This window comes from Pseudophryne corroboree, chromosome 3, assembly GCF_028390025.1.
Source record: "Pseudophryne corroboree isolate aPseCor3 chromosome 3, aPseCor3.hap2, whole genome shotgun sequence".
Lineage (NCBI taxonomy): Eukaryota > Metazoa > Chordata > Amphibia > Anura > Myobatrachidae > Pseudophryne > Pseudophryne corroboree.
The window spans coordinates 3,087,573-3,114,812 of NC_086446.1; the positions used below are offsets into that span (position 1 = coordinate 3,087,573).

Consider the following 27,240-nt stretch of genomic DNA (forward strand, 5'->3'; position numbering starts at 1 on the left):
GGACAGCCAATTGTTTTTAAAAGAAGAAGGACAAAGCAGACATTTGGAACTTGATGGAGCCCAATCTCAGGCCCATATCCACACCTGCTTGCAGGAAAAGGAGAAAACATCCAAGTTGAAACTCTTTCAAATACGGTGGTAATGTTTAGACATTACTCTCTTCCTACCCTGAATCAGGGTAGGGATAACCTCACTCGGGATACCCTTCCAAGCTAAGATCTGGCGTTCAACCGCCATGCCATCAAACGTAGCCATGGTAAGTCTTGATAGGCGAACAGCCCCTGCAGTAGCATATCCTCCCGAAGAGGTAAGGGCCTTGGATCCTCCAACAGAAGATCCAGCAGATCTGCGTACCATGCCCTTTTTGGCCAGTCCGGAGCAATGAGGATTGCCAGAACCTTTGTTCTTCTCACCAGCTGAAGAACCCTTGGTATCAGAGGAAGTGGAGGGAACACATACACTGACGTTAACACCCACGGTGTTACCAGTGTATCCACCGCCACTGCCTGAGGGTCTCTTGACCTGGAACAGTACCTCAGTAGCTTCTTGTTGAGGCAGGAGGCCATCATGTCTATGTGAGGAACCCCCCACCAACCGGTTACCTCGAACACCTCCAGGTGGAGGCCCCACTCTCCTGGATGGAGATCGTGTCTGCTGAGGAAGTCTGCTTCCCAGTTGTCTTCTCCCGTTATGAAGATTGCCAACATCGCCTTTCTGCCCAGAGGAGGATGCTTGACACCTCTGACATGGGAGCCCTCCTCTTCGTTCTGCCTTGTCAGTTTATGTAGGCCACTGTGGTCACGTTGTCTGACTGCACCTGAACAGCCCGATCCTGTAGGTGTGCTGCTTGCAGGAGGGCGTTGTACAGGGCTCTTAGCTCCAGAATGTTTACTGGGAGAAGGGATTCTTGATCCAACCACCATCCTTGGAAGGTTTTCCCTGAGCGACTGCTCCCCAACCTCTTAGACTTGCATCTGTGGTTAGAAGGATCCAGTCCTGAACTCCGAACCTTCGGCATTCCAGAAGGTGCGGTAGTTGTAGCCACCAGAGGAGCAAAATCCTGGCTTTCGGTGACAGACATATCCTCTGGTGCATGTGTAGGTGAGATCCCGACCACTGGTCCAAGAGATCCAGCTGAAAGGATCGAGCATGAAACCTTCCGTATTGTAGAGCCTCGTAGGAAGCAACCATCTTTCCCAGAAGGCGGATGCACTGATGAACTGAGACCCGGGTAGGCTTTAAGACATCCCGGACCAATGACTGAATCACCAATGCTTTCTCCACCGGCAGAAACACCCTCTGCACTTCCGTGTCTAGGATCCTCCCCAGGAAAAACAGCCTCCTTTGGAAGGTTCCGGATCCAACCGTGCTTCTTGAGCAGATGTGTCGTGAGAGAAATGAATCGCAACAACTTCTCCCTGGACGACCAGGAGATCGTCCAGATACGGGATTATGTTAACCCCCTGCTTGCGGAGAACCATCATCTCCGCCATCACCTTGGTAAAGATCCTCGGTTCTGTGGAGAGGCCAAACGGCAGCGCCTGAAATTGATAGTGATAGTCCAACAGTGTAAACCTGAGATATGCCTGATGCGGTGACCAAATGGGAATGTGGAGGAAGGCATCCTTGATGTCCAGAGTCATCAGGAACTCCCCCTCTGGCAGTCCTAAGATGACAGCTCTCAGAGATTCCATCTTGAATTTGAACTCCCTGAGATAAGAGTTCAAAGACTTTAGGTTCAGAATTGCCTGCACCGAACCATCCGGTTTCGGTACCACGAAAAGGTTCGAATAATAACCTTTGTTAATAATAACCTTTGCTGAGGCGGAACAGGAACAATGACCACGGACACCACCAATTTTCGGATGGCCTCCAGAAGAATTGTTCTGTCTGCTGGCAGAGCTGGCAAGCCTGACTTGAAGAAACAGTGAGGTGGGAGATTTGGAAACTCCAGTCTGTACCCAGGGGTCCAGGCCAGACGGCACCCAGACGTGGCTGAATTGTCGGAGTCTTGTCCCCACCTAACCTTCTTCTAGGCTTAGTCGTCCACCGTCATGTGGAGGACTTAGGGGTTTCAGAAGCAGGCTTCTGGTTTTGGGAACCTGTGGGAGCAGGTTTCTTTCCTTTGGCACGACCACCTCTGAAGAAGGTGTTCGAAGGTTTGTTCTTTCTAGACCTTGCGGGCTGAAAGGACTGTGACGTGGCTGGTGTAAAGGGCTTCTTCGTAGCCAGAGCCGCTGAGGGGAGAATAGGAGACTTACCCGTGGTAGCCGTGGCAATCCATGCATCCAGCACCTCCCCAAAGACAGCCTGACCTGTATATGGTAGGCCCTCCACACTCTTCCTGGATTCCGCGTCTGCCAACCATTGTCACAACCAGAGACCCCTGCGAGCCGAGGCAGACATGGAGGAGATCCCCGCAGCCATGGAACCCAGGTCCTTCATGGAATCTACCAGGAACCATGCAGAATCCTGAATATTATGTAAGAATAAATCAATCTCTATCCAGCGCAGTCGATTCCTCCTGCAGAGTGATTGACCACCTGGCAATAGCTTTTGCAATCCAAGCACAGGCTATAGTAGGCCGCAATATAGCCCCTGAAGCCGTGTAAATGGATTTTAGCATAGCATCCACCTTGCGATCCGCCGGGTCCTTCAACACGGTAGATCACGGGAATGGCAGCACCACCTGTTTGGACAGCCTGGAGACAGAGGCGTTGACTATCGGCGGGGACTCCCAGTTTTTCCTATCTTCCTCTGGGAAGGGAAAAGCAACTAAGACCCTCTTAGGGATCTGGAATTTCTCCTCTGGATTTTCCCAGGCTTTTTCAAAGATAGCATTTAATTCCTTAGATGCTGGGAAAGTTAGAGGGGGCTTTTTACTGTCCGTGAAAAAGGCCTCCTCAGGAGTAGTTTCAGTAATGTGTAACACATCCCTTAAGGCTTCAATCATCAACTGCACCCCCTTAGCAAGTGAAGCTTGTCAAAGTCTGAAAAATATCATGATGCGTAAGCGTTGTATTAACCCCACGTGCATGCGCGCGCTGCTCGTCACCTGGTCCCTCGTGCGTGCACATACACGCAAGTTGCGTAAGGGACGCTCCAGCGTCTCGTGCACATGAGATGTGTAAATACGGCGGAGTTTGTGAGCTTGTAGCGAGCGACTCGATCATAACATATTTAACCCATATAGTGCATTTTGTAGTTAATATTCCCCTAGACAATGTCAGCGAGTATGTTTAGTTTAACCTGTTCCTGGACAGAGAGATTCCTCTTTGCATGATAGAAAGGGTCAGATAAAGGTTGGACGGTGGTGTTTAGTATCCAGCTGTAGGGTATTTTGAAGGTAACATTTTGGTGTTAGTTAGGAAAGGATCACTCGCTCCTGCGTATAGTTATGTACAGAAGTAGTTTATGAACTTTAAATGTATTTGCTGTTAATTACACATGCGGGGGGAATCCAGAGGATGCCTCCCACCAGAGCAGTTGGGGAAAGACACAGCCCACCTGTTCAAATCCACCTATGACCTTTTCTGTAATGAAGAGACACATCCCTGTGTCCAATGAACAATAAGATTACAGGTACCATTGTATTGTGAATGTATGTTGTGTTTATAAAGGCCACTGTTTCCTGACCGGCCAGAACTCTCTCTCTCATCTACGTTATCTACCTGATAATTGGAGGACTGGATCCGGGTTGTGCATGCTAGTATTCTCACGTATGTTCTCTGTAGCCACTGTTATTTCTCTGTTATTCTGTTAGATTTCTGTGTTAGCTTGTAGTGTATGACTTGTACTGTTTTACCTTTTATTATACTCAAGTCCACGGAGGCCGTAGAACCCCTGTGGTTTCCAATACAAATCAGTGCTGTGTTGTCACTCTCCTGCCAGGGCTTTTAAAGTGGTTAAACCTGTTTAAGGTGTATAAGCATTGGTAAGGTTTATCAGCGTAACATCGTCATACTATTTGACTATAAAGGTTTAGAGCATAAGTAATTCATTACTGTGTTGCATTAACAAGGTTTACTGCATATCATTCCGTGAGCGTACGTACCGATCGTGCGTCGCGCTCTCGGCGTAGCGTCTGTTACGCTAAGTACGTACCCTTACGGTACTCAGTGCGCAAATAGCGTACTCAGTCTGTAATAGTATATAGCTTTAAGTTTAATGGTAATTTATTGACATTATGAAGCTGTCCGCCTCGACACATCCCCGTCACCATCTGCAGTGTCAGAATCGGTGTCCGTGTCATCCTGCATAAGATTGGCAAGTGCATGTTTATAAGAATGTACCGCAGGGGGCCCAGAGGAACCAGTATCAGACCATACAACCATAGAGGATTGCAGCACCTGAGTGGCATGCTCAGTCCTAGAAACTCTATCGGAAATCTGAGAAATAGTTCCCCTCAGAGAGACTAACCATTCCGTCTCTCTAGCTAGGATCTGCTCTAGAACAGCGCAATCCGGATTACATGGTATGGAGTCTTCCTGGAAAGATAAATCCTCTGCAGCATGTTGTCACACACACACACACACACACACACACACCACACCCAACAAACACACACACAGGGTACTGTGCAGACAGAGTTTCCCCCCAAGAATGGCAGAGAGACACAGAGATTGGAGCCAACCCACACACAGCGCTATTATAGGTATAGGGAGACCCTGGGGGTCATTCCGAGTTGATCGCTCGTCGCCGATTTTCGTTATGTTGCGATTTTCCGCTTACTGCGCATGCGCAATGTCCGCAGTGCGACTGCGCCAAGTAAATTTGCTATGCAGTTAGGTATTTTACTCACGGCATTACGAGGGTTTTTCTTCATTCTGGAGATCGTAATGTGATTCTGAGCGGAAACTGGCCGTTTTGTGGGTGTGTGTGTAAAAACACTATCGTTTCTGGGAAAAACGCGGGAGTGGCTGGAGAAACGGGGGAGTGTCTGGGCGAACGCTGGGTGTGTTTGTGACGTCAAACCAGGAACAAAACTGACTGAACTGATCACAATGGCAGAGTAAGTCCGGAGCTACTCAGAAACTGCTAAGAAAGGTCTATTCGCAATATTGCGAATCTGTCGGTCGCAATTTTGAAAAGCTAAGATTCACTCCCAGTAGGTGGCGGCTTAGCGTGTGCAAAGCTGCTAAAAGCAGCTAGCGAGCAAACAACTCGGAATGAGGGCCCCAAAACAGTGCTGACTGTGTGTCCCTTAATAGTTGACACAGTCTATACATAGCCTCCCCTCCCTTCTACAGCCCTCTGGTACCGTACAGATAGCTGGAGTTGCTCTGAAAGGACTGTTTTTCAACTAGCAGTAAGCTGCAGGCAGGAAAATGGCGCTGGACGCTGCTTGGTCCGCTCTGAGAAGCTCCGCCCCCTTAATGGTGCTGTCTTCCTGCTCTGTGAGATTATACTGGCCTGAGGATTTCTATGGTGGCTGAGATCCGTAGACCCCAACAGGCTGGATTTGGTCAGTGTAGGGTCAGGTGCTGGCTCAGGGCGCCCCTCACAGCGCCGCGCCGCAGTACTGTTGAGCCATTCAGGAGCCCCTTCCTTAAAGCCGCCCTCTTCACACGGACCTCCGCTTGGAAGGGGGGACAGTGACTTATTCACCACACTTCAGCTCTGCAAGGGGGTGGCGGCTGGATGCCGGGGTGAGCATTCCCCTGTGGCGGGGCGCGATTTGTACCCTCTGGAGCTCAATGTCCAGTCAGCAGATTCAGTGGCTTAGACCCCGCAGGGCGGACACTGCTCCCTTCCTCAGTTCCTCGTTGCAGGCAGGCTGTTGAAAGCAGCCTCCTGTAAAAAAATAAACTCCAAGATAAACTTTTACCACGAAAGCTCTGTAGAACTCCTCTAGCTGTGACCAGCTCCTCTGGGCACATTTTCTAACCTGAATCTGGTAGGACGGGCATAGAGAGAGGAGCCAGCCCATACTATTAAACTCTTAAAGTGCCAATGGCTCTTGGTGGACCCGTCTATTCCCCATGGTACTAATATGGATCCCAGCATCCTCTAGGACGTAAGAGAAAGTACAACTTTATCTGCACATATATATAAATATATCTATACTGTATGTATGCATACATGGGCAGTACGGCTTGTGTAATGGCAAGGGGCACATCAACACAGGACAGTAACACACAAGGGGAACATCAACGCAGGACAGTAACACACAAGGGGAACATCAACGCAGGACAGTAACACACAAGGGGAACATCAACGCAGGACAGTAAAACACAAGGGGAACATCAACGCAGGACAGTAACACACAAGGGGAACATCAACGCAGGACAGTAACACACAGGGGGCAAAGCAACACCGGACTGTAACACACAGGGGGCACATCAACGCAGGACAGTAAGACACAGAGGGCACATCAACGCAGGACAGTAACACACAGGGGGCACATCAACGCAGGACAGTAACACACAGGGGGCACATCATCGCAGGACAGTAACACACAGGGGGCACATCACCACAGGACAGTAACACACAGGGGGCACATCAACACAGGACAGTAACACACATGGGGCACATCAACACAGGACAGTAACACACAGGGGGCACATCAACACAGGACAGTAATACACAGGGGGAACATCACCACAGAACAGTAACACACAGGGGGCTTATCACCACAGGACAGTAACACACAGGGGGCACATCATCACAGGACAGTAACACACAGGGGTCACATCACCACAGGACAGTAACACACAGGGGGGAACATCACCACAGGACAGTAACACACAGGGAGCACATCACCACAGGACAGTAACACACAGGGGGGCACATCACCACAGGACAGTAACACAGAGGGGGCACATCAACACAGGACAGTAACACACATGGGGCACATCAACACAGGACAGTAACACACAGGGGGCACATCAACACAGGACAGTAATACACAGGGGGAACATCACCACAGAACAGTAACACACAGGGGGCTTATCACCACAGGACAGTAACACACAGGGGGCACATCATCACAGGACAGTAACACACAGGGGTCACATCACCACAGGACAGTAACACACAGGGGGGAACATCACCACAGGACAGTAACACACAGGGAGCACATCACCACAGGACAGTAACACACAGGGGGGCACATCACCACAGGACAGTAACACAGAGGGGGCACATCAACACAGGACAGTAACACACAGGGGGCACATCATCACAGGACAGTAACACACAGGGGGCACCAACACAGGACAGTAACACACAAGGGGCAGTAACACACAGGACAGTAACACACAGGGGGGAACATCACCACAGGACAGTAACACACAGGGGGGCACATCAACACAGAACAGTAACACACAGGGGGCACATCACCACAGGACAGTAACACACAGGGAGCACATCACCACAGGACAGTAACACACAGGGGGCACATCAACACAGGACAGTAACACACAGGAGGCACATCACCACAAAACAGTAATACACAGGGGGCACATCAACACAGGACAGTAACACACAGGGGAACACATCACCACATGATAGTAACACACAGGGGGCACATCACCACAGGACAGTAACACACAGGGGCACATCACCACGGGACAGTAACACACAGTGGGCACATCACCACACTCAGTAACACACAGAGGGCACATCACCACAGGACAGTAACACACAGGGGGGACATCACCACAGGACAGTAAAACACAGGGGGCACATCACCACAGGACAGTAACACACAGGGGGCACATCACCACAGGACAGTAACATACAGGGGGCACATCACCACAGGACAGTAACACACAGGGGGAAAATCAACGCAGGACAGTAACACACATGGGGCACATCAACACAGGACAGTAACACACAGGGGGGCACATCACCACAGGACAGTAACACACAGGGGGCACATCACCACAGGACAGTAACACACAGGGGGGGCACATCACCACAGGACAGTAACACACAGGGGGGCACATCACCACAGGACAGTAACACACAGGGGGGCACATCACCACAGGACAGTAACACACAGGGGGCACATCGACACAGGACAGTAACACACAGGGGGGCACATCACCACAGGACAGTAACACACAGGGGGGCACATCACCACAGGACAGTAACACACAGGGGGGCACATCACCACAGGACAGTAACACACAGGGAGGCACATCACCACAGGACAGTAACACACAGGGGACACAACAACACAGGACAGTAACACACATGGGGGCACATCAACGTAGGGCAGTAACACACAGGGGGCACATCAACGCAGGACAGTAACACACAGGGGGCACATCACCACAGGACAGTAACACACAGGAGGCACATCAACGCAGGACAGTAACACACAGGAGGCACATCACCACAGGACAGTAACACACAGGAGGCACATCACCACAGGACAGTAACACAAGAGGACACAAGACAGTAACACAGGGGAGGGGGCACAGCGGAAAATAAGATTTTACTCACCGGTAAATCTTTTTTTCGTAGTCCGTAGTGGATGCTGGGGACTCCGTAAGGACCATGGGGAATAGACGGGCTCCGCAGGAGACAGGGCACTCTAAAAAAGAATTAGGTCTACTGGTGTGCACTGGCTCCTCCCTCTATGCCCCTCCTCCAAACCTCAGTTAAGGAAACTGTGCCCGGACGAGCCAACATTTCAAGGAAAGGATTTTGGAATCCAGGGTAAGACTCATACCAGTCACACCAATCACACCGTATAACTCGTGATAAACATACCCAGTTAACAGTATGAACAATCACAGAGCATCAGACAACCTAATGCAAACATAACATAACCCTTTGTTAAGCAATAACTATATACAAGTATTGCAGAAGAAGTCCGCACTTGGGACGGGCGCCCAGCATCCACTACGGACTACGAGAAAAAGATTTACCGGTGAGTAAAATCTTATTTTCTCTAACGTCCTAAGTGGATGCTGGGGACTCCGTAAGGACCATGGGGATTATACCAAAGCACCCAAACGGGCGGGAGAGTTCGGATGACTCTGCAGCACCGAATGAGCAAACTCAAGGTCCTCCTCAGCTAGGGTATCAAACCTGTAGAACTTTGCAAATGTGTTTGAACCCGACCAAGTAGCTGTTCAGCAAAGTTGTAATGCCGAGACCCCTCGGGCAGCCGCCCAAGAAGAGCCCACCTTCCTTGTGTAATGGGCCTTTACTGATTTTGGATGCGGTAATCCAGCCGCAGAATGAGCCTGCTGAATCGTGTTACAGATCCAGCGAGCAATAGTCTGCTTTGAAGCAGGAGCACCCAGCTTGTTGGATGCATACAGGATAAACAGCGACTCCGTTTTCCTGACCTTAGCCGTTCTGGCCACATAAATCTTCAAAGCCCGTACTACATCTAGTAACTCGGAATCCTCCAAGTCCCTGGTAGCTACAGGCACCACAATAGGTTGGTTCATATGAAAGGATGACACTACCTTCGGCAGAAATTGCTGACGAGTCCGCAACTCTGCCCTATCCATATGAAAAACCAGATAGGGGCTTTTATGTGACAAAGCCGCCAATTCCGACACCCGCCTAGCCGAAGCTAAAGCTAGCAGCATGACCACCTTCCACGTGAGATATTTTAACTCCACTGTTTTGAGTGGTTCAAACCAATGTGATTTCAGGAAACTCAACACCACATTAAGATCCCAAGGTGCCACTGGAGGCACAAACGGGGGCTGTATATGCAGCACTCCTTTCACAAAGGTCTGAACTTCAGGAAGAGCAGCCAGTTCTTTTTGAAAGAAAATGGATAGGGCCGAAATCTGGACCTTAATGGATCCTAATTTTAGGCCCAAAGACACTCCCGACTGTAGGAAGTGAAGGAAACGGCCCAGCTGGAATTCCTCTGTAGGAGCCTTCCTGGCCTCACACCAAGCAACATATTTTCACCATATACGGTGATAATGCTTAGCCGTTACATCCTTCCTAGCCTTTATGAGCGTAGGAATAACCTCATCCGCAATCCCTTTTTCTGCTAGGATCCGGCGTTCAACCGCCATGCCGTCAAACGCAGCCGCGGTAAGTCTTGGAACAGACAGGGCCCCTGTTGTGAGGGTCTCTTGACCTGGCGCAATACAATTGCAGCTTTTTGTTGAGGCGGGACACCATCATGTCCACCTGTGGCAGTTCCCACCGATCCGTAATCTGTGAGAAGACTTCCTGATGAAGTCCCCACTCTCCCGGGTGGAGGTCGTGTCTGCTGAGGAAGTCTGCTTCCCAGTTGTCCACTCCCGGAATGAACACTGCTGACAGTGCTGTTACATGATTCTCCGCCCAACGAAGAATTCTGGTGGCTTCTGCCATCGCCACCCTGCTCCTTGTGCCGCCTTGACGGTTTACATGAGCCACTGCGGTGATGTCGTCTGACTGACTCAGCACCGATTTTTCTCGAAGCAGGCTCTATGCCTGACTTAGGGCATTGTATATGGCCCTTAGTTCCAGGATGTTTATGTGAAGACAAGTCTCCTGACTTGACCACAGGCCTTGGAAACTTCTTCCCTGTGTGACTGCCCCCCACCCTCGGAGTCTCGCATCCGTGGTCACCAGGACCCAGTCCTGAATGCCGAACCTTCGGCCCTCGAGTAGATGAGCACTCTGCAACCACCACAGGAGCGACACCCTGGCCCTGGGGGATAGGGTAATCAGCCGAAGCATCTGTAGATGTGACCCGGACCACTTGTCCAACAGATCCCATTGAAAAGTCCTTGCATGGAACCTTCCGAAGGGAATGGCCTTGTATGATGCCACCATCTTTCCCAGGACTCGCGTGCAGTGATGCACCGACACCTGTTTTGGTTTCAACAAGCCTCTGACCAAAGTCATGAGCTCCTGAGCCTTCTCCGTCGGGAGATACACCCTGGATAAATGGGGACATGCAGGTATGCATCCTTTATGTCCAGCGACACCATAAAATCCCCTTCTTCCAGGCTCGCATTGACCGCTCTCAGCGATTCCATCTTGAACTTGAAATTTTCTAGGTAAACGTTCAGGGATTTTAAGTTCAAAATGGGCCTGACCGAACCGTCTGGTTTCGGTACCACAAACATTGTGGAATAATACCCTCTCCCCCGTTGAAGGAGGGGGACCTCCACCACCACCTGCTGAAGATACAATTTGTGAATCGCAGCTAACACCAACCCCCTCTCTAAGGGAGAAGTTGTCAGGGACGATTTTAGGAAACGGTGAGGGGGCATCCCTTCGAATTCCAGCCTGTACCCCTGAGATACTATCTGTATCACCCAAGGATCCGCCTGTGAGTGAACCCTCTGGTCGCTGAACTTTCAGAGATGTGTCTCTACTGATCCTGGCTCCACCTGTGGAGCCCCAGCGTCATGCGGTGGATTTAGTGGAAGCTGGGGAGGACTTCTGTTCCTGGGAACTAGCTGTGTTGTGCAGCTTCCTTCCTCTACCCTTGTCTCTGGCAAGAAAGGACACACCTCGGACATTCTTACCCCTTTGTGAATGAAAGGACTGCATCTGATAATACTGTGCTTTCTTAGGTTGTGATGGAATATATGGCAAAAAATTTGACTTTCCAGCCGTAGCTGTGGCCACTAGGTCCGAAAGACCTTCCCCAAACAATTCCACACCCTTATAAGGTAAAACCTCCATGTGCCGCTTAGAGTCGGCATCACCTGTCCATTGTCGAGTCCACAGGCCCCTTCTGGCAGAAATCAACATTGCATTTATCCTAGAGCCCAGCATGGTAATGTCTCTCTGAGCATCCCTCATATACAGGACAGCGTCTTTTATATGCCCCAGGGTTAGTAATATAGTATCCTTGTCCAGGACTTCCATCTCTTCAGATAACATATCTGCCCATGCTGCAACAGCACTACACATCCATGCCGACGCAATTGCCGGCCTAAGCACGGTACCAGAATGTGTATAAATGGACCTTAGGATAGCTTTCTATCTGCAGGATCCTTTAAAGCTGCCGTGTCCTGTGACGGTAGGGCCACCTTTCTAGATAAACGTGTCAACGCTTTGTCTACCCTTGGAGCGGATTCCCAGCGTAACCTGTCCGTTGGCGGGAAGGGGTACGCCATCAGCATCCGTTTGGAAATCAGCAGTTTCTTATCTGGAGATTCCCAAGCTCTCTCACATAGCTCATTTAATTCATGAGAAAGGGGAAAGGTCACCACATGTCTCTTTTCCCCAAACATATTAACCCTCTTGTCAGGGACAGGGCTTTCCTCAGAGATGTGTAACACCTCCTTCATTGCTATAATCATATATCGTATAGCCTTGGCCATCTTAGGTAGTAATCTGGCCTCCTCATCGTCGACACTAGAGTCAGACTCCGTGTTGATATCTGTGTCAACAACCTAGGATAGTGGACACTTTTGAGACTCTGACGGTCCCCGCGCTGCAGGATCAGGCATGGGCTGAGACCCAGACTGTCCCAAGGCTTCTGCTTTATCCAGCCTTTTATGTAAGGAATTAACATTCTCATTTAAAACCTTCCACATATCCATCCAATCCGGTGCCGGCGACACCACACTAATTTCCTCCCGCTCCGCCTCCGCATAGCCTTCCTTGTCAAACATGTCGACACACTCCTACCGACACACCACACACACAGGGGCTGCTCTTTTGGAAGACAGTTCCCCCACCAGGCCCTTTGGAGAGACAGAGAGAGAGTATGCCAGCACACACCCCAGCGCTATATGACCCAGGAAAAAACACAGTGTTTACCCAGTAGCTGCTGTATTATATGTTTTTGTGCCTAAATTTATGTGCCCCCCCCTCTCTTTTTCACCCCTCTACCGTGATTCTGCAGGGGAGAGTCTGGGGAGCTTCCTTCCAGCGGAGCTATGAAGAGAAAATGGCGCTGGTGAGTGCTGAGGAAGAAGCCCTGCCCCCTCCGCGGCGGGCTTCTGTCCCGCGATTTTGTGTAAAAATATGTAAAAATATGGCGGGGGCTCTTGCAGACCTACAGTGCCCAACTCTATGTTTGCTAACTTTTGTCAAAAAGGTATAATATTGCTGCCCCCCCCCGCACCCTGCACCCTACAGTGACCCGAGTGTGCGGGTGTTACCGGAGCAATGGCGCACAGCTGCAGTGCTGTGCGCTACCTTATCTGAAGACCGGAGTCTCCAGCCGCCGCTTTTCTCTTCATCCACGCTGGCTTATTGCTTCAGGCTCTGCGAGGGGGACGGCGGCGCGGCTCTGGGATCGGACGACCAAGGGTGCGTTCCTGTGTTCAATCCCTCTGGAGCTAATGGTGTCCAGTAGCCTTAGAAGCGCAACCTATCCTGCAGTTGGTAAGGTTTGCTCCTCTCCCCTCAGTCCCACGTAGCAGAGAGTCTGTTGCCAGCAGAGGCTCACTGAAAATAAAAAACCTTACAAAATATTTTCTTTCTCAGCAAGCTCAGTAGTACTCACTAAGGTGCACCCATCTCGTCCGGGCACAGATTCTAACTGAGGTCTGGAGGAGGGACATAGAGGGAGGAGCCAGTGCACACCAGTATCCAAATTCTTTCTTTAGAGTGCCCTGTCTCCTGCGGAGCCCGGCTATTCCCCATGGTCCTTACGGAGTGCCCTGCATCCACTTAGGACGTTAGAGAAAAAGATTTACCGGTGAGTAAAATCTTATTTTCCACTGTACCCCCTCCCCTGTGTTACCGTCTTGTGTCCTCTTGTGTTACTGTCCTGTACTGATGTGCATGGGGATCACAGTGTCACAGGACAATAACACAGGAGAGCATAGCGGAACAAGACATTAAACCACAGGGAGCACAGGACAGTAACACACAGGGATCACAGTGGCACAGTACACTAACAAATAGGGGCATGGCAGCACAGCAACAAACAGGGGGCAAGGCGGCTCAGTACAGTAACACATGAGGGGGCACTGCGGCTGTAACACACAGGGGGCACATTATAGAAACACACACGGGACACAGGACATTGACAAAAAAGGGAACAGCAGCAGAGGATAGTTACACATAGGGGAACACAGCAGCACAGGACAATAAAGCACATACAGGGGGCACAGGACAGTAACACACATGGGGGCACAGGACAGTAACGTACAGGGGGGCACAGGACAGTAACACAGGGGGCACAGGACAGTAACACACAGGAGGCACAGGACAGTAACACAGGGGGCACAGGACAGTAACGTACAGGGGGGCACAGGGCAGTAACACAGGGGGGCACAGGGGCAATGAGCACATCACACAGACAGAACAGGGGTATCACTACCTGTCAGGGGACATCAGCAGCTGTACACAATGTAGCTGGCTGCACAGTGCCACCATAGGCCTCCCAGCATACACACACTATGGGGACACTCACTACCATGGTAACAGGAAGTCTGGTCACTAAGGGGTTACCATGCAGAGCAGTCACCGCGGGGGAGGGGGGTCCTGCACTCATATACCGCCCCCTATATCACTAATCATCCCCCCCACACACAGCTGGGAACCCCAGGCCAGAGCCCTCTGCAGCGGTACACCTCCGGAGCCGGGACACGCCACTTCCGCTCTGTGCGTTCCACCCTACTTCCGCGTTCCCGCTCACTTCCGGTCACTGCGTTCCACCACTCATTCATCCTGTGCGTTCCACTCCACTTCCGCGTATCACCTTCCATCCGTCCTAATCCCCGCCTCCTGTGCTCCATAACATCCGGGTCTCTACGTGGGAAGGAGCAGAGAGGAGACATCAGGTAATGGTGCTATATATTATTATATTATACAGGAGGAGCAGCCTGTGGTGTACTGTTATTATTATTGTACAGGAGGAGCAGCCTGGGATATCCTGTTATTATTATTGTACAGGGGGAGCAGCATGTGGTGTCCTGTTGTTATTATTATTTATATTATACAGAGCAGCCTGTGGCATTCTGTTATTATTATACAGGAGGAGCAGCCTGTGGTGTCCTGTTATTATTATTATTTTTATTATTATACAGGGGGAGCAGCCTGTAGTATCCTGTTTATAATATTATACAGTTGGAGTGGCCTGTGGTGTCATGTTAAATATATTTATCGCTTAAATCTTTAGTAAAAGTACTGAGATATGACTTGGGAGGTGAGGATATCTGGGAGCGTCACAGTGACATCACTTATATCTATAGTAATAATACAGGGACATGACTGGGGAGGTGAGGGTATCTGGGAGCCTCACAGTGACATCACTTATATCTATAGTAATAATACAGGGACATGATTGGGGAGGTGAGGGGATCTGGGAGCGTAACAGTGACATCACATATCTATAATAATAATAATAATACAGGGACATGACTGGGGAGGTGCGGGTATCTGGGAATCTGAGCAGTGATATTGTCCCCCCAATACACAGGTTTACAAAAGTCATCCCCGTGTGACGGGAGGACTGGGCAGGACCCAGAGCCCCATCACGGTGCCTCCACCTCATTCACTGATACATTAGAGACACAATGACCAGAAGATCCTGGAACTCACCAACAAGATCATTCAGCTGCTGACTGGAGAGGTGACTGCTGCGAATGGGACATTATACAGTAAAACTAGGGGATGTGTCTGGGTGATGACTGGAGAAGTGACTGCTGGGAATGGGGCATTATACAGTAACACCAGGGGATGTGTCTGGGTGATGACTGGAGAGGTGACTGCTGGGAATGGGGCATTATACAGTAATACCGGGGGATGTGTCTGGGTGATGACTGGAGAGGTGACTGCTGGGAATGGGGCATTATACAGTAACACCAGGGGTTGTGTCTGAGTGATGACTGGAGAGGTGACTGCTGGGAATGGGGCATTATACAGTAACACTAGGGGATGTGTATGGGTGATGACTGTATCACTGTGTGTGTCAGGTTCCTATAAGGTGTCAGGATGTCACTGTCTATGTCTCCATGCAGGAGTGGGAGTATACAGAGGAACACAGGGGTCTGTACAAGGACGTATTGATGGAGAATCACCGGCCCCTCACATCACTGGGTAAGAGGAGACTGTCATGTATTGTACAGGGGAGAGCAGATATGGGGCCCCTATATACACACATCACCTGATAATCACATGTATACACTGTACTCAGTCACTGTGTGTCTCCTACAGATGGGCCCAGTAACAGAGATACCCCAGAGAGATGTCCCCGTCCTCTGTATTCCCAGGATTGTACAGAGGAGAATCACAGGATCCCGCAGGAGGATCAGGTAGGTGGGATTTAGGGTCTCACCAATATACTAAAGTGACTGTCACTATATGATCTGTAGAGGAGCTGTGTGTCTTATACACTGATATTATACTGTTTACTCTCAATTAATTCAGACTTTATTATTTTATTGGTTATTTAGAGTGAAGATGTGATGGATATTAAGGTAGAAGATACAGAGGGAGAAGAAGAGACGTATGTGACTGATATAAAGTCAGAAGATATAGAGGGAGACGAAGAGACATATGTGACTGATATAAAGGCAGAAGCTATAGAGGGAGAAGAAGAGACGTATGTGACTGATATAAAGGCAGAAGATATAGAGGGAGAAGAAGAGATGTATGTGACTGACATAAAGACAGAAGATATAGAAGGAGAAGAAGAGACGTATGTGACTGATTTGAAGGCAGAAGATACAGAGGGAGAAGAAGAGATGTATGTGACTGATATAAAGGCAGAAGATATAGAAGGAGAAGAAGAGACGTATGTGACTGATATAAAGGCAGAAGATATAGAGGGAGAAGAAGAGACGCATGTGACTGATATAAAGGCAGAAGATATAGAGGGAGAAGAAGAGACGCATGTGACTGATATAAAGGCAGAAGATATAGAGGGCGAAGAAGAGACGTATGTGACTGATATAAAGGCAGAAGATACAGAGAGAGAAGAAGAGACATATGTGACTGATATGAAGGCAGAAGATGTAAAGGGAGAAGAAGAGACGTATGTGACTGATATAAAGGCAGAAGATGTAAAGGGAGAAGAAGAGACGTATGTGACTGATATAAAGGCAGAAGATATAGAGGGAGAAGAAGAGACGTATGTGACTGATATAAAGGCAGAAGATATAGAGGGAGAAGAAGAGACGTATGTGACTGATATAAAGGCAGAAAATGTAAAGGGAGAAGAAGAGACGTATGTGATTGATATAAAGGCAGAAGATATAGAGGGAGAAGAAGAGACGTATGTGACTGATATAAAGGCAGAAGATATAGAGGGAGAAGAAGAGACGTATGTGACTGATATGAAGGCAGAAGATATAGAGGGAAAAGAAGAGACGTATCTGAGGGGAGATCAACAGTGTAAGGATCAGAAAATCCCTACTGATATCAGCACAGGTGAGTAAGAAACATGAGATGAAATGATCTGGGATAATTCGCTTGGTAGAGGGGTGTATTGGTGTAGTGTCGAGACACTGGCTTTCCTAACTTGGGCTGGATATACAGGTCGCAGCTGGTCCTGACTGCAGCAATCTTCCAGATTGACTCCACTCTGCAGCCATTAGGTGTACTCACACCTACCTTTTCTTTCTCCTGGCCTACACAGAATCCATGTGTCACTAATGCAAATTTCTCTGACGTCCTAGTGGATGCTGGGACTCCGTAAGGACCATGGGGAATAGCGGCTCCGCAGGAGACAGGGCACAATAATAAAAGCTTTAGGATCAGGTGGTGTGCACTGGCTCCTCCCCCTATGACCCTCCTCCAAGCCTCAGTTAGATTTTTGTGCCCGGCCGAGAAGGGTGCAAGCTAGGTGGCTCTCCTGAGCTGCTTAGAATAAAAGTTTACTTTAGGTTTTTTATTTTCAGTGAGTCCTGCTGGCAACAGGCTCACTGCATCGAGGGACTAAGGGGAGAAGAAGCGAACTCACCTGTGTGCAGAGTGGATTGGGCTTCTTAGGCTACTGGACATTAGCTCCAGAGGGACGATCACAGGTTCAGCCTGGATGGGTCACCGGAGCCGCGCCGCCGGCCCCCTTACAGAGCCAGAAGAGTGAAGAGATCCGGAGAAAGCGGCGGCAGAAGACTTTCCTGTCTTCAGATAAGGTAGGCGCACAGCTGCGGTGCTGTCAGCACACTTCACACTCCGGTCACTGAGGGTGCAGGGCGCTAGGGGGGGAGCGCCCTGAGACGCAATAAAAAAACGAAAATACCTTATGTGGCTAAAAGAAATACATCACATATAGCTCCTGGGCTATATGGATGTATTTAACCCCTGCCAGATTTTCCAGAAAAAGCGGGAGATAAGGACGTCGTGAAGGGGCGGAGCCTATCTCCTCAGCACACAAGCGCCATTTTCCCTCACAGCTCCGCTGGAAGGACGGCTCCCTGACTCTCCCCTGCAGGCCTGCTACAGAATCAGGGTAAAAAAGAGTAGAGGGGGCACTTTTGGCAGCTAAAATATAAAACAAGCTATATAGGGAGAAACACTTATATAAGGTTATCCCTGTTTATATATATATATAGCGTTTTGGTGTGTGCTGGCAAACTCTCCCTCTGTCTCCCCAAAGGGCTAGTGGGGTCCTGTCCTCTATCAGAGCATTCCCTGTGTGTGTGCTGTGTGTCGGTACGTGTGTGTCGACATGTATGAGGAGGAAAATGATGTGGAGGCGGAGCAATTGCCTGGGTTAGTGATGTCACCCCCTAGGGAGTCGACACCTGACTGGATGGTCGTATTTAAAGAATTACGTGACAATGTCAGCACTTTACAAAAGACTGTTGACGACATGAGACAGCCGGCAAATCAATTAGTGCCTGTCCAGGCGTCTCAGACACCGTCAGGGGCCCTAAAACGACCGTTACCTCAGTGGGTCGACACAGACCCAGACACAGATACTGAGTCTAATGTCGACGGTGAGGAGACAAACGTAATGTCCAGTAGGGCCACACGTTACATGATCACGGCAATGAAGGAGGCATTGAACATTTCTGACACTACAAGTACCACAAAGAAGGGTATTATGTGGGGTGTGAAAAAACTACCAATAGTTTTTCCTGAGTCAGATGAATTAAATGAGGTGTGTGACAAAGCTTGGGTTTCCCCCGACAAAAAGCAGCTAATTTCTAATAAATTATTGGCACTATATCCTTTCCCGCCAGAGGTTAGGACCCGTTGGGAAACACCCCCTAGGGTAGATAAAGCGCTCACACGTTTATCAAAACAAGTAGCGTTACCGTCTCCTGACACGGCCACCCTCAAAGAACCAGCTGATAGAAGGCTGGAAAATATCCTAAAAAGCATATACACACATACTGGTGTTATACTGCGACCAGCAATCGCTTCAGCCTGGATGTGCAGTGCTGGAGTCGCGTGGTCGGATTCCCTGACTGAAAATATTGATACCCTGGACAGGGACAATATATTGTTAACTATAGAGCATTTGAAGGATGCATTATTATATATGCGTGATGCACAGAGGGATATTTGCACCCTGGCATCAAGAGTAAGTGCTATGTCCATTTCTGCCAGAAGAGCGCTATGGACGCGACAGTGGTCAGGGGATGCGGATTCCAAACGACATATGGAAGTATTGCCGTATAAAGGGGAGGAGTTATTTGGGGCTGGTCTATCGGACCTGGTGGCCACGGCAACGGCTGGAAAGTCCACCTTTTTACCCCAGGTCACCTCACATCAGCAGAAAAAGACACCGTCTTTTCAAACTCAGTCCTTTCGTTCCCATAAGTACAAGCGAGCAAAAGGCCACTCATTTCTGCCCCGGGGCAGAGGAAGAGGAAAAAGACTGCACCATGCAGCCGCTTCCCAGGAGCAGAAGCCCTCCCCTGCTTCTGCCAAGTCTTCAGCATGACGCTGGGGCTTTACAAGCAGACTCAGACACGGTGGGGGCACGTCTCAAGAATTTCAACGCGCAGTGGGCTCACTCGCAAGTGGATCCCTGGATTCTTCAGGTAGTATCTCAGGGGTACAAACTGGAATTCGAGGCGTTTCCCCCTCGCCGGTTCCTGAAGTCTGCTCTACCAAAGTCTCCCTCCGACAGGGAGGCAGTTTTGGATGCCATTCACAAGCTGTATTCCCAGCAGGTGATAATCAAGGTACCCCTCCTACAACAGGGAAAGGGGTATTACTCCACGCTTTTTGTGGTACCGAAGCCGGACGGCTCGGTGAGACCAATTTTAAATCTGAAATCCTTGAACACTTACATAAAAAGATTCAAATTCAAGATGGAGTCACTCAGAGCAGTGATAGCGAACCTGGAAGAAGGGGACTATATGGTGTCTCTGGACATCAAAGATGCTTATCTCCACGTCCCAATATACCCTTCTCACCAAGGGTACCTCAGGTTTGTAGTACAAAACTGTCATTATCAGTTTCAGACGCTGCCGTTTGGGTTATCCACGGCTCCTCGGGTCTTTACCAAGGTAATGGCCGAAATGATGATTCTTCTTCGAAGAAAAGGCATCTTAATTATCCCTTACTTGGACGATCTCCTGATAAGGGCAAGATCCAGGGAACAGTTAGAAGTCGGAGTAGCACTATCTCAGGTAGTGTTACGTCAGCACGGGTGGATCCTAAATATTCCAAAATCGCAGCTGATTCCAACGACACGTCTACTGTTCCTAGGAATGATTCTGGACACAGTCCAGAAGAAGGTGTTTCTCCCGGAGGAGAAGGCCAGGGAGTTATCCGAGCTAGTCAGAAACCTCCTAAAACCAGGCCAGGTGTCAGTGCATCAGTGCACGAGGGTCCTGGGAAAAATGGTGGCTTCTTACGAAGCGATTCCATTCGGAAGATTCCATGCAAGAACGTTTCAGTGGGATCTACTGGACAAATGGTCCGGATCGCATCTTCAGATGCATCAGCCAAGGACAAGGGTGTCTCTTCTGTGGTGGCTGCAGAGTGCTCATCTACTAGAGGGCCGCAGATTTGGCATTCAGGATTGGATCCTGTTGACCACGGATGCCAGCCTGAGAGGCTGGGGAGCAGTCACACAGGGAAGAAATTTCCAGGGCTTGTGGTCAAGCACGGAAACATCTCTTCATATAAATATTCTGGAACTAAGGGCCATTTACAATGCCCTAAGTCAAGCAAAACCCCTGCTTCAGGGTCAGGCGGTATTGATCCAATCGGACAACATCACGTCAGTCGCCCACGTAAACAGACAGGGCGGCACGAGAAGCAGGAGGGCAATGACAGAAGCTGCAAGGATTCTTCGCTGGGCGGAAAATCATGTGATAGCACTGTCAGCAGTGTTCATTCCGGGAGTGGACAACTGGGAAGCAGACTTCCTCAGCAGGCACGACCTCCACCCGGGAGAGTGGGGACTTCACCCAGAAGTCTTCCACCTGATTGTAAACCGTTGGGAAAAACCAAAGGTGGACATGATGGCGTCCCGGCTAAACAAAAACTAGACAGATATTGCGCCAGGTCAAGGGACCCTCAGGCAATAGCGGTGGACGCTCTGGTAACACCGTGGGTGTACCAGTCAGTGTATGTGTTCCCTCCTCGTCCTCTCATACCAAAAGTACTGAGAATAATAAGAAGGAGAGAAGTAAGAACAATACTCGTGGTTCCGGACTGGCCAAGAAGGACTTGGTACCCGGAACTTCAAGAGATGCTCACGGAAGACACGTGGCCTCTACCTCTAAGAAAGGACCTGCTCCAACAGGGGCCTTGTCTGTTCCAAGACTTACCGCGGCTGCGTTTGACGGCATGGCGGTTGAACGCCGGATCCTGAGGGAAAAAGGCATTCCAGATGAAGTCATCCCTACCCTGGTCAAAGCCAGAAAGGATGTAACTGCAAAACATTATCACCGCATTTGGCGAAATATGTTGCGTGGTGTGAGGCCAAGAAGGCCCCTACAGAGATTTCAACTGGGTCGTTTCCTCCATTTCCTGCAAACAGGACTGTCTATGGGCCTAAAATTAGGGTCCATTAAGGTTCAAATTTCGGCCCTGTCGATTTTCTTCCAGAAAGAACTGGCTTCAGTGCCTGAAGTTCAGACATATGTAAAATGGGTACTGCATATACAGCCTCCTTTTGTGCCTCCAGTGGCACCTTGGGATCTCAATGTTGTTTTGAGTTTCCTAAAGTCACATTGGTTTGAACCACTCACCACTGTGGACTTAAAATATCTCACATGGAAGGTGACGATGCTGTTAGCCCTGGCTTCAGCCAGGCGTGGGTCAGAATTGGCGGCTTTATCGTATAAAAGCCCTTACTTAATTTTTCATTCTGACAGGGCAGAATTGAGGACTCGTCCTCAATTTCTCCCTAAGGTGGTTTCTGCTTTTCACATGAACCAACCTATTGTGGTACCTGCGGCTACTAGGGACTTGGAGGACTCCAAGTTACTTGACGTTGTCAGGGCCCTGAAAATATATGTTTCCAGGACGGCTGGAGTCAGAAAATCTGACTCGCTGTTTATCCTGTATGCACCCAACAAGCTGGGTGCTCCTGCTTCTAAGCAGACGATTGCTCGTTGGATTTGTAGTACAATTCAACTTGCACATTCTGTGGCAGGCCTGCCACAGCCAAAATCTGTGAAAGCCCATTCCACAAGGAAAGTGGGTTCATCTTGGGCGGCTGCCCGAGGGGTCTCGGCTCTACAACTTTGCCGAGCAGCTACTTGGTCAGGGGCAAACACGTTTGCTAAATTTTACAAATTTGATACCCTGGCTGAGGAGGACCTGGAGTTCTCTCATTCGGTGCTGCAGAGTCATCCGCACTCTCCCGCCCGTTTGGGAGCTTTGGTATAATCCCCATGGTCCTTACGGAGTCCCAGCATCCACTAGGACGTCAGAGAAAATAAGATTTTACTTACCGATAAATCTATTTCTCGTAGTCCGTAGTGGATGCTGGGCGCCCGTCCCAAGTGCGGATTGTCTGCAATACTTGTAAATAGTTATTGTTACAAAATTCGGGTTATTCTTGTTGTGAGCCATCTTTTCAGAGGCTCCTTCGTTGTTATCATACTGTTAACTGGGTTCAGATCACAAGTTGTACGGTGTGATTGGTGTGGCTGGTATGAGTCTTACCCGGGATTCAATATCTTTCCCTATTATGTACGCTCGTCCTGGCACAGTATCCTAACTGAGGCTTGGAGGAGGGTCATAGGGGGAGGATCCAGTGCACACCACCTGATCCTAAAGCTTTTATTATTGTGCCCTGTCTCCTGCGGAGCTGCTATTCCCCATGGTCCTTACGGAGTCCCAGCATCCACTACGGACTACGAGAAATAGATTTATCGGTAAGTAAAATCTTATTTACTCTTACGTCCTAGAGGATACTGGGGTATAGATGGGTCCACCAGGAGCCATGGGCACTTTAAGACGTTGATAGTGTGGGCTGACTCCTCCCTCTATGCCCCTCCTACCAGACTTAGTTTAGAAAATGTGCCCGGTGGAGCCGGTCACAGCTAGGGGAGCTCCTACAACTTTTCTAGTTTTCTTGTTTTTTTTAAGATGTTAGGTACAGGGAGGCTGCTGACAACAGCCTCCCTGTTTCGTGGGACTTAGGGGGGAAAGTAGTGGCCAACCCTCAGAGGTTAATGGTCACTCTCTCCGCTGACAGGACATTAAGTTCCTGAGGGTGTTGATCGTTAGCCCCTGAGGCGACTGCTCACTCCCGCAGCACGGCCGCCAACCCTAACAGCCAGAAGATCGCGGTGGTGAGTGTGTCACCGGCACCCCAAAAAGCTGGGAGCCGGTGTGAATGGCGGTATCAGGGTGGGATCGCAGTACTGAAACTGCGCTCCGGAAGGCTCAGCGGTACATCAGGTGCGGCGCTGTGAGGGGTGCCCTGGGCCAGTGCAAATACCCTCAAAACTGGTCACCTCTACTATCAGGGATGTTAGTTCTGTTGCTAGACTACCATACCTCAGGCCAGTATAATCCTGTGAAGTGCTGGAAGATGCGCCATGTTTGGGGGCGGAACTTCTCAGAGCAGACCCAGCAGCTCAACAGCGCCATTTTCTTCCTTCAGTTCATCATTGAGAGATGCTGACAGGGAGTGCTGACCCTCCACACGACTCGAGCTATCCTGTGCGGTACCAGAGTGTTGTAGAAGGGGGAGGAGACTGTAATTTGCTGTGTAATCTATTAAGGGTACACAGTCAGTACTCTGTAACTGCCTATAGGGGCGCTGTGTGTGCTGGCTCCAATCTCTGTGTTTCTCTGAAGGTATTTGGGGGAAATTGTGTCTGACATTTTCGTGTGTGTGTGTGTGTGTGTGTGTGTGTTAATTTCTCACATAACCATGTCCAGGGACTCTGTGTCTTGTGCAGCAGAATATGTATCTTCTCCAGAGGAATCTATTCCATGTTCTCAGGAATGTAATATTTAGTCGCAGCCTTCTGAATCCGAGCCCCAGTGGGTAGCTTCTATGAAGGGAATGATATCCCAGATTTCTACTAGGATAGCTCATTTTGAGACTGAATCACAGGTTTTCTCTGACGTCCTAAGTGGATGCTGGGGACTCCGTAAGGACCATGGGGAATAGCGGCTCCGCAGGAGACAGGGCACAAAAGTAAAAGCTTTAGGATCAGGTGGTGTGCACTGGCTCCTCCCCCTATGACCCTCCTCCAAGCCTCAGTTAGGTTTTTGTGCCCGGCCGAGAAGGGTGCAATCTAGGTGGCTCTCCTAAAGAGCTGCTTAGAGTAAAAGTTTTGTTAGGTTTTTTTATTTTCAGTGAGTCCTGCTGGCAACAGGCTCGCTGCAACGCGGGACTTAGGGGAGAAGAAGTGAACTCACCTGCGTGCAGGATGGATTGGCTTCTTAGGCTACTGGACACTAGCTCCAGAGGGACGATCACAGGTACAGCCTGGATGGGTCACCGGAGCCGCGCCGCCGGCCCCCTTGCAGATGCTGAAGAAAGAAGAGGTCCAGAAATCGGCGGCTGAAGACTTCCCAGTCTTCTTAAGGTAGCGCACAGCACTGCAGCTGTGCGCCATTGCTCTCGGCACACTTCACACCAACGGTCACTGAGGGTGCAGGGCGCTGGGGGGGGCGCCCTGGGCAGCAATGAAAGTACCTATGCTGGCTAAAAATACATCACATATAGCCTCTGGGGCTATATGGATGTATTTAACCCCTGCCAGGTTGTCAGAAAAACGGGAGAAGAAGCCAGCCGAAAAGGGGGCGGGGCCTATTCTCCTCAGCACACAGCGCCATTTTCCCTCACAGAACTGCTGGTGGGAAGGCTCCCAGGCTCTCCCCTGCACTGCACTACAGAAACAGGGTTAAAACAGAGAGGGGGGGGCATTTTTGTGGCGATATTATTACATATTAAGATGCTATAAGGGAAAACACTTATATAAGGTTGTCCCTGTATAATTATAGCGTTTTGGTGTGTGCTGGCAAACTCTCCCTCTGTCTCCCCAAAGGGCTAGTGGGGTCCTGTCCTCTATCAGAGCATTCCCTGTGTGTGTGCTGTGTGTCGGTACGTGTGTGTCGACATGTATGAGGACGATGTTGGTGAGGAGGCGGAGCAATTGCCTGTAATGGTGATGTCACTCTCTAGGGAGTCGACACCGGAATGGATGGCTTATTTAGGAAATTACGTGATAATGTCAACACGCTGCAAGGTCGGTTGACGACATGAGACGGCCGGCAAACCAATTAGTACCTGTCCAGGCGTCTCAAACACCGTCAGGGGCTTTAAAACGCCCATTACCTCAGTCGGTCGACACAGACACGGACACTGACTCCAGTGTCGACGGTGAAGAAACAAACGTATTTTCCATTAGGGCCACACGTTACATGTTAAGGGCAATGAAGGAGGTGTTACATATTTCTGATACTACAAGTACCACAAAAAAGGGTATTATGTGGGTGTGAAAAAAACTACCTGTAGTTTTTTCCTGAATCAGATAAATTTAATGAAGTGTGTGATGTTGCGTGGGTTTCCCCCGATAGAAAATTATTGGCGTTATACCCTTTCCCGCCAGAGGTTAGGGCGCGTTGGGAAACACCCCCTAGGGTGGATAAGGCGCTCACACGCTTATCAAAACAAGTGGCGTTACCGTCTCCAGATACGGCCGCCCTCAAGGAGCCAGCTGATAGGAGGCTGGAAAATATCCTAAAAAGTATATACACACATACTGGTGTTATACTGCGACCAGCGATCGCCTCAGCCTGGATGTGCAGCGCTGGGGTGGCTTGGTCGGATTTCCTGACTGAAAATATTGATACCCTGGACAGGGACAGTATTTTATTGACTATAGAGCATTTAAAGGATGCATTTCTATATATGCGAGATGCACAGAGGGATATTTGCACTCTGGCATCAAGAGTAAGTGCGATGTCCATGTCTGCCAGAAGATGTTTATGGACACGACAGTGGTCAGGTGATGCAGATTCCAAACGGCACATGGAAGTATTGCCGTATAAAGGGGAGGAGTTATTTGGGGTCGGTCCATCGGACATGGTGGCCACGGCAACAGCTGGAAAATCCACCTTTTTTACCCCAAGTCACATCTCAGCAGGAAAAGACACCGTCTTTTCAGCCTCAGTCCTTTCGTCCCCAGAAGGGCAAGCGGGCAAAAGGCCAGTCATATCTGCCCAGGGGTAGAGGAAAGGGAAAAAGACTGCAGCAGGCAGCCCCTTCCCAGGAACAGAAGCCCTCCACCGCTTCTGCCAAGTCCTCAGCATGACGCTGGGGCCTTACAAGCGGACTCAGGTACGGTGGGGGGTCGTCTCAAGAGTTTCAGCGCGCAGTGGGCTCACTCGCAAGTGGACCCCTGGATCCTACAAGTAGTATCCCAGGGGTACAGATTGGAAATTCGAGACGTCTCCCCCTCGCAGGTTCCTGAAGTCTGCTTTACCAACGTCTCCCTCCGACAGGGAGGCAGTATTGGAAACAATTCACAAGCTGTATTCCCAGCAGGTGATAATCAAAGTACCCCTCCTACAACAAGGAAAGGGGTATTATTCCACACTATTTGTGGTACTGAAGCCAGACGGCTCGGTGAGACCTATTCTAAATCTTTGAACACTTACATACAAAGGTTCAAATCAAGATGGAGTCACTCAGAGCAGTGATAGCGAACCAGGAAGAAGGGGACTATATGGTGTCCCTGGACATCAAGGATGCTTACCTCCATGTCCCAATTTGCCCTTCTCACCAAGGGTACCTCAGGTTCGTGGTACAGAACTGTCACTATCAGTTTCAGACGCTGCCGTTTGGATTGTCCACGGCACCCCGGGTCTTTACCAAGGTAATGGCCGAAATGATGATTCTTCTTCAAAGAAAAGGCGTCTTAATTATCCCTTACTTGGACGATATCCTGATAAGGGCAAGGTCCAGAGAACAGTTGGAGGTCGGAGTAGCACTATCTCAAGTAGTTCTACGACAGCACGGGT

The 27,240-nt window shown here is 49.7% G+C and overlaps 2 protein-coding genes across 3 annotated transcripts in view; one reads left to right on the forward strand and one right to left on the reverse strand.

The window, feature by feature from the left end:
* LOC135056555 (uncharacterized) overlaps nucleotides 1-27,240 on the reverse strand; it is a 637,874-nt gene that overhangs the window by 313,850 nt on the left and 296,784 nt on the right. The window lies entirely within an intron of this gene.
* The window catches only part of LOC135054485 (zinc finger protein 585A-like), a 37,616-nt gene continuing 25,012 nt past the window's right edge, over nucleotides 14,637-27,240 (forward strand). For both annotated transcript variants that reach the window (XM_063957592.1, XM_063957593.1), the window contains exons 1-5: nucleotides 14,637-14,672; nucleotides 15,311-15,463; nucleotides 15,852-15,930; nucleotides 16,048-16,145; nucleotides 16,287-17,262. In XM_063957592.1, the coding sequence (XP_063813662.1) occupies nucleotides 15,900-15,930; nucleotides 16,048-16,145; nucleotides 16,287-17,262 (1,105 nt within the window). In that variant the 5' untranslated portion in view covers nucleotides 14,637-14,672; nucleotides 15,311-15,463; nucleotides 15,852-15,899. The remainder of the gene's footprint in view (nucleotides 14,673-15,310; nucleotides 15,464-15,851; nucleotides 15,931-16,047; nucleotides 16,146-16,286; nucleotides 17,263-27,240) is intronic.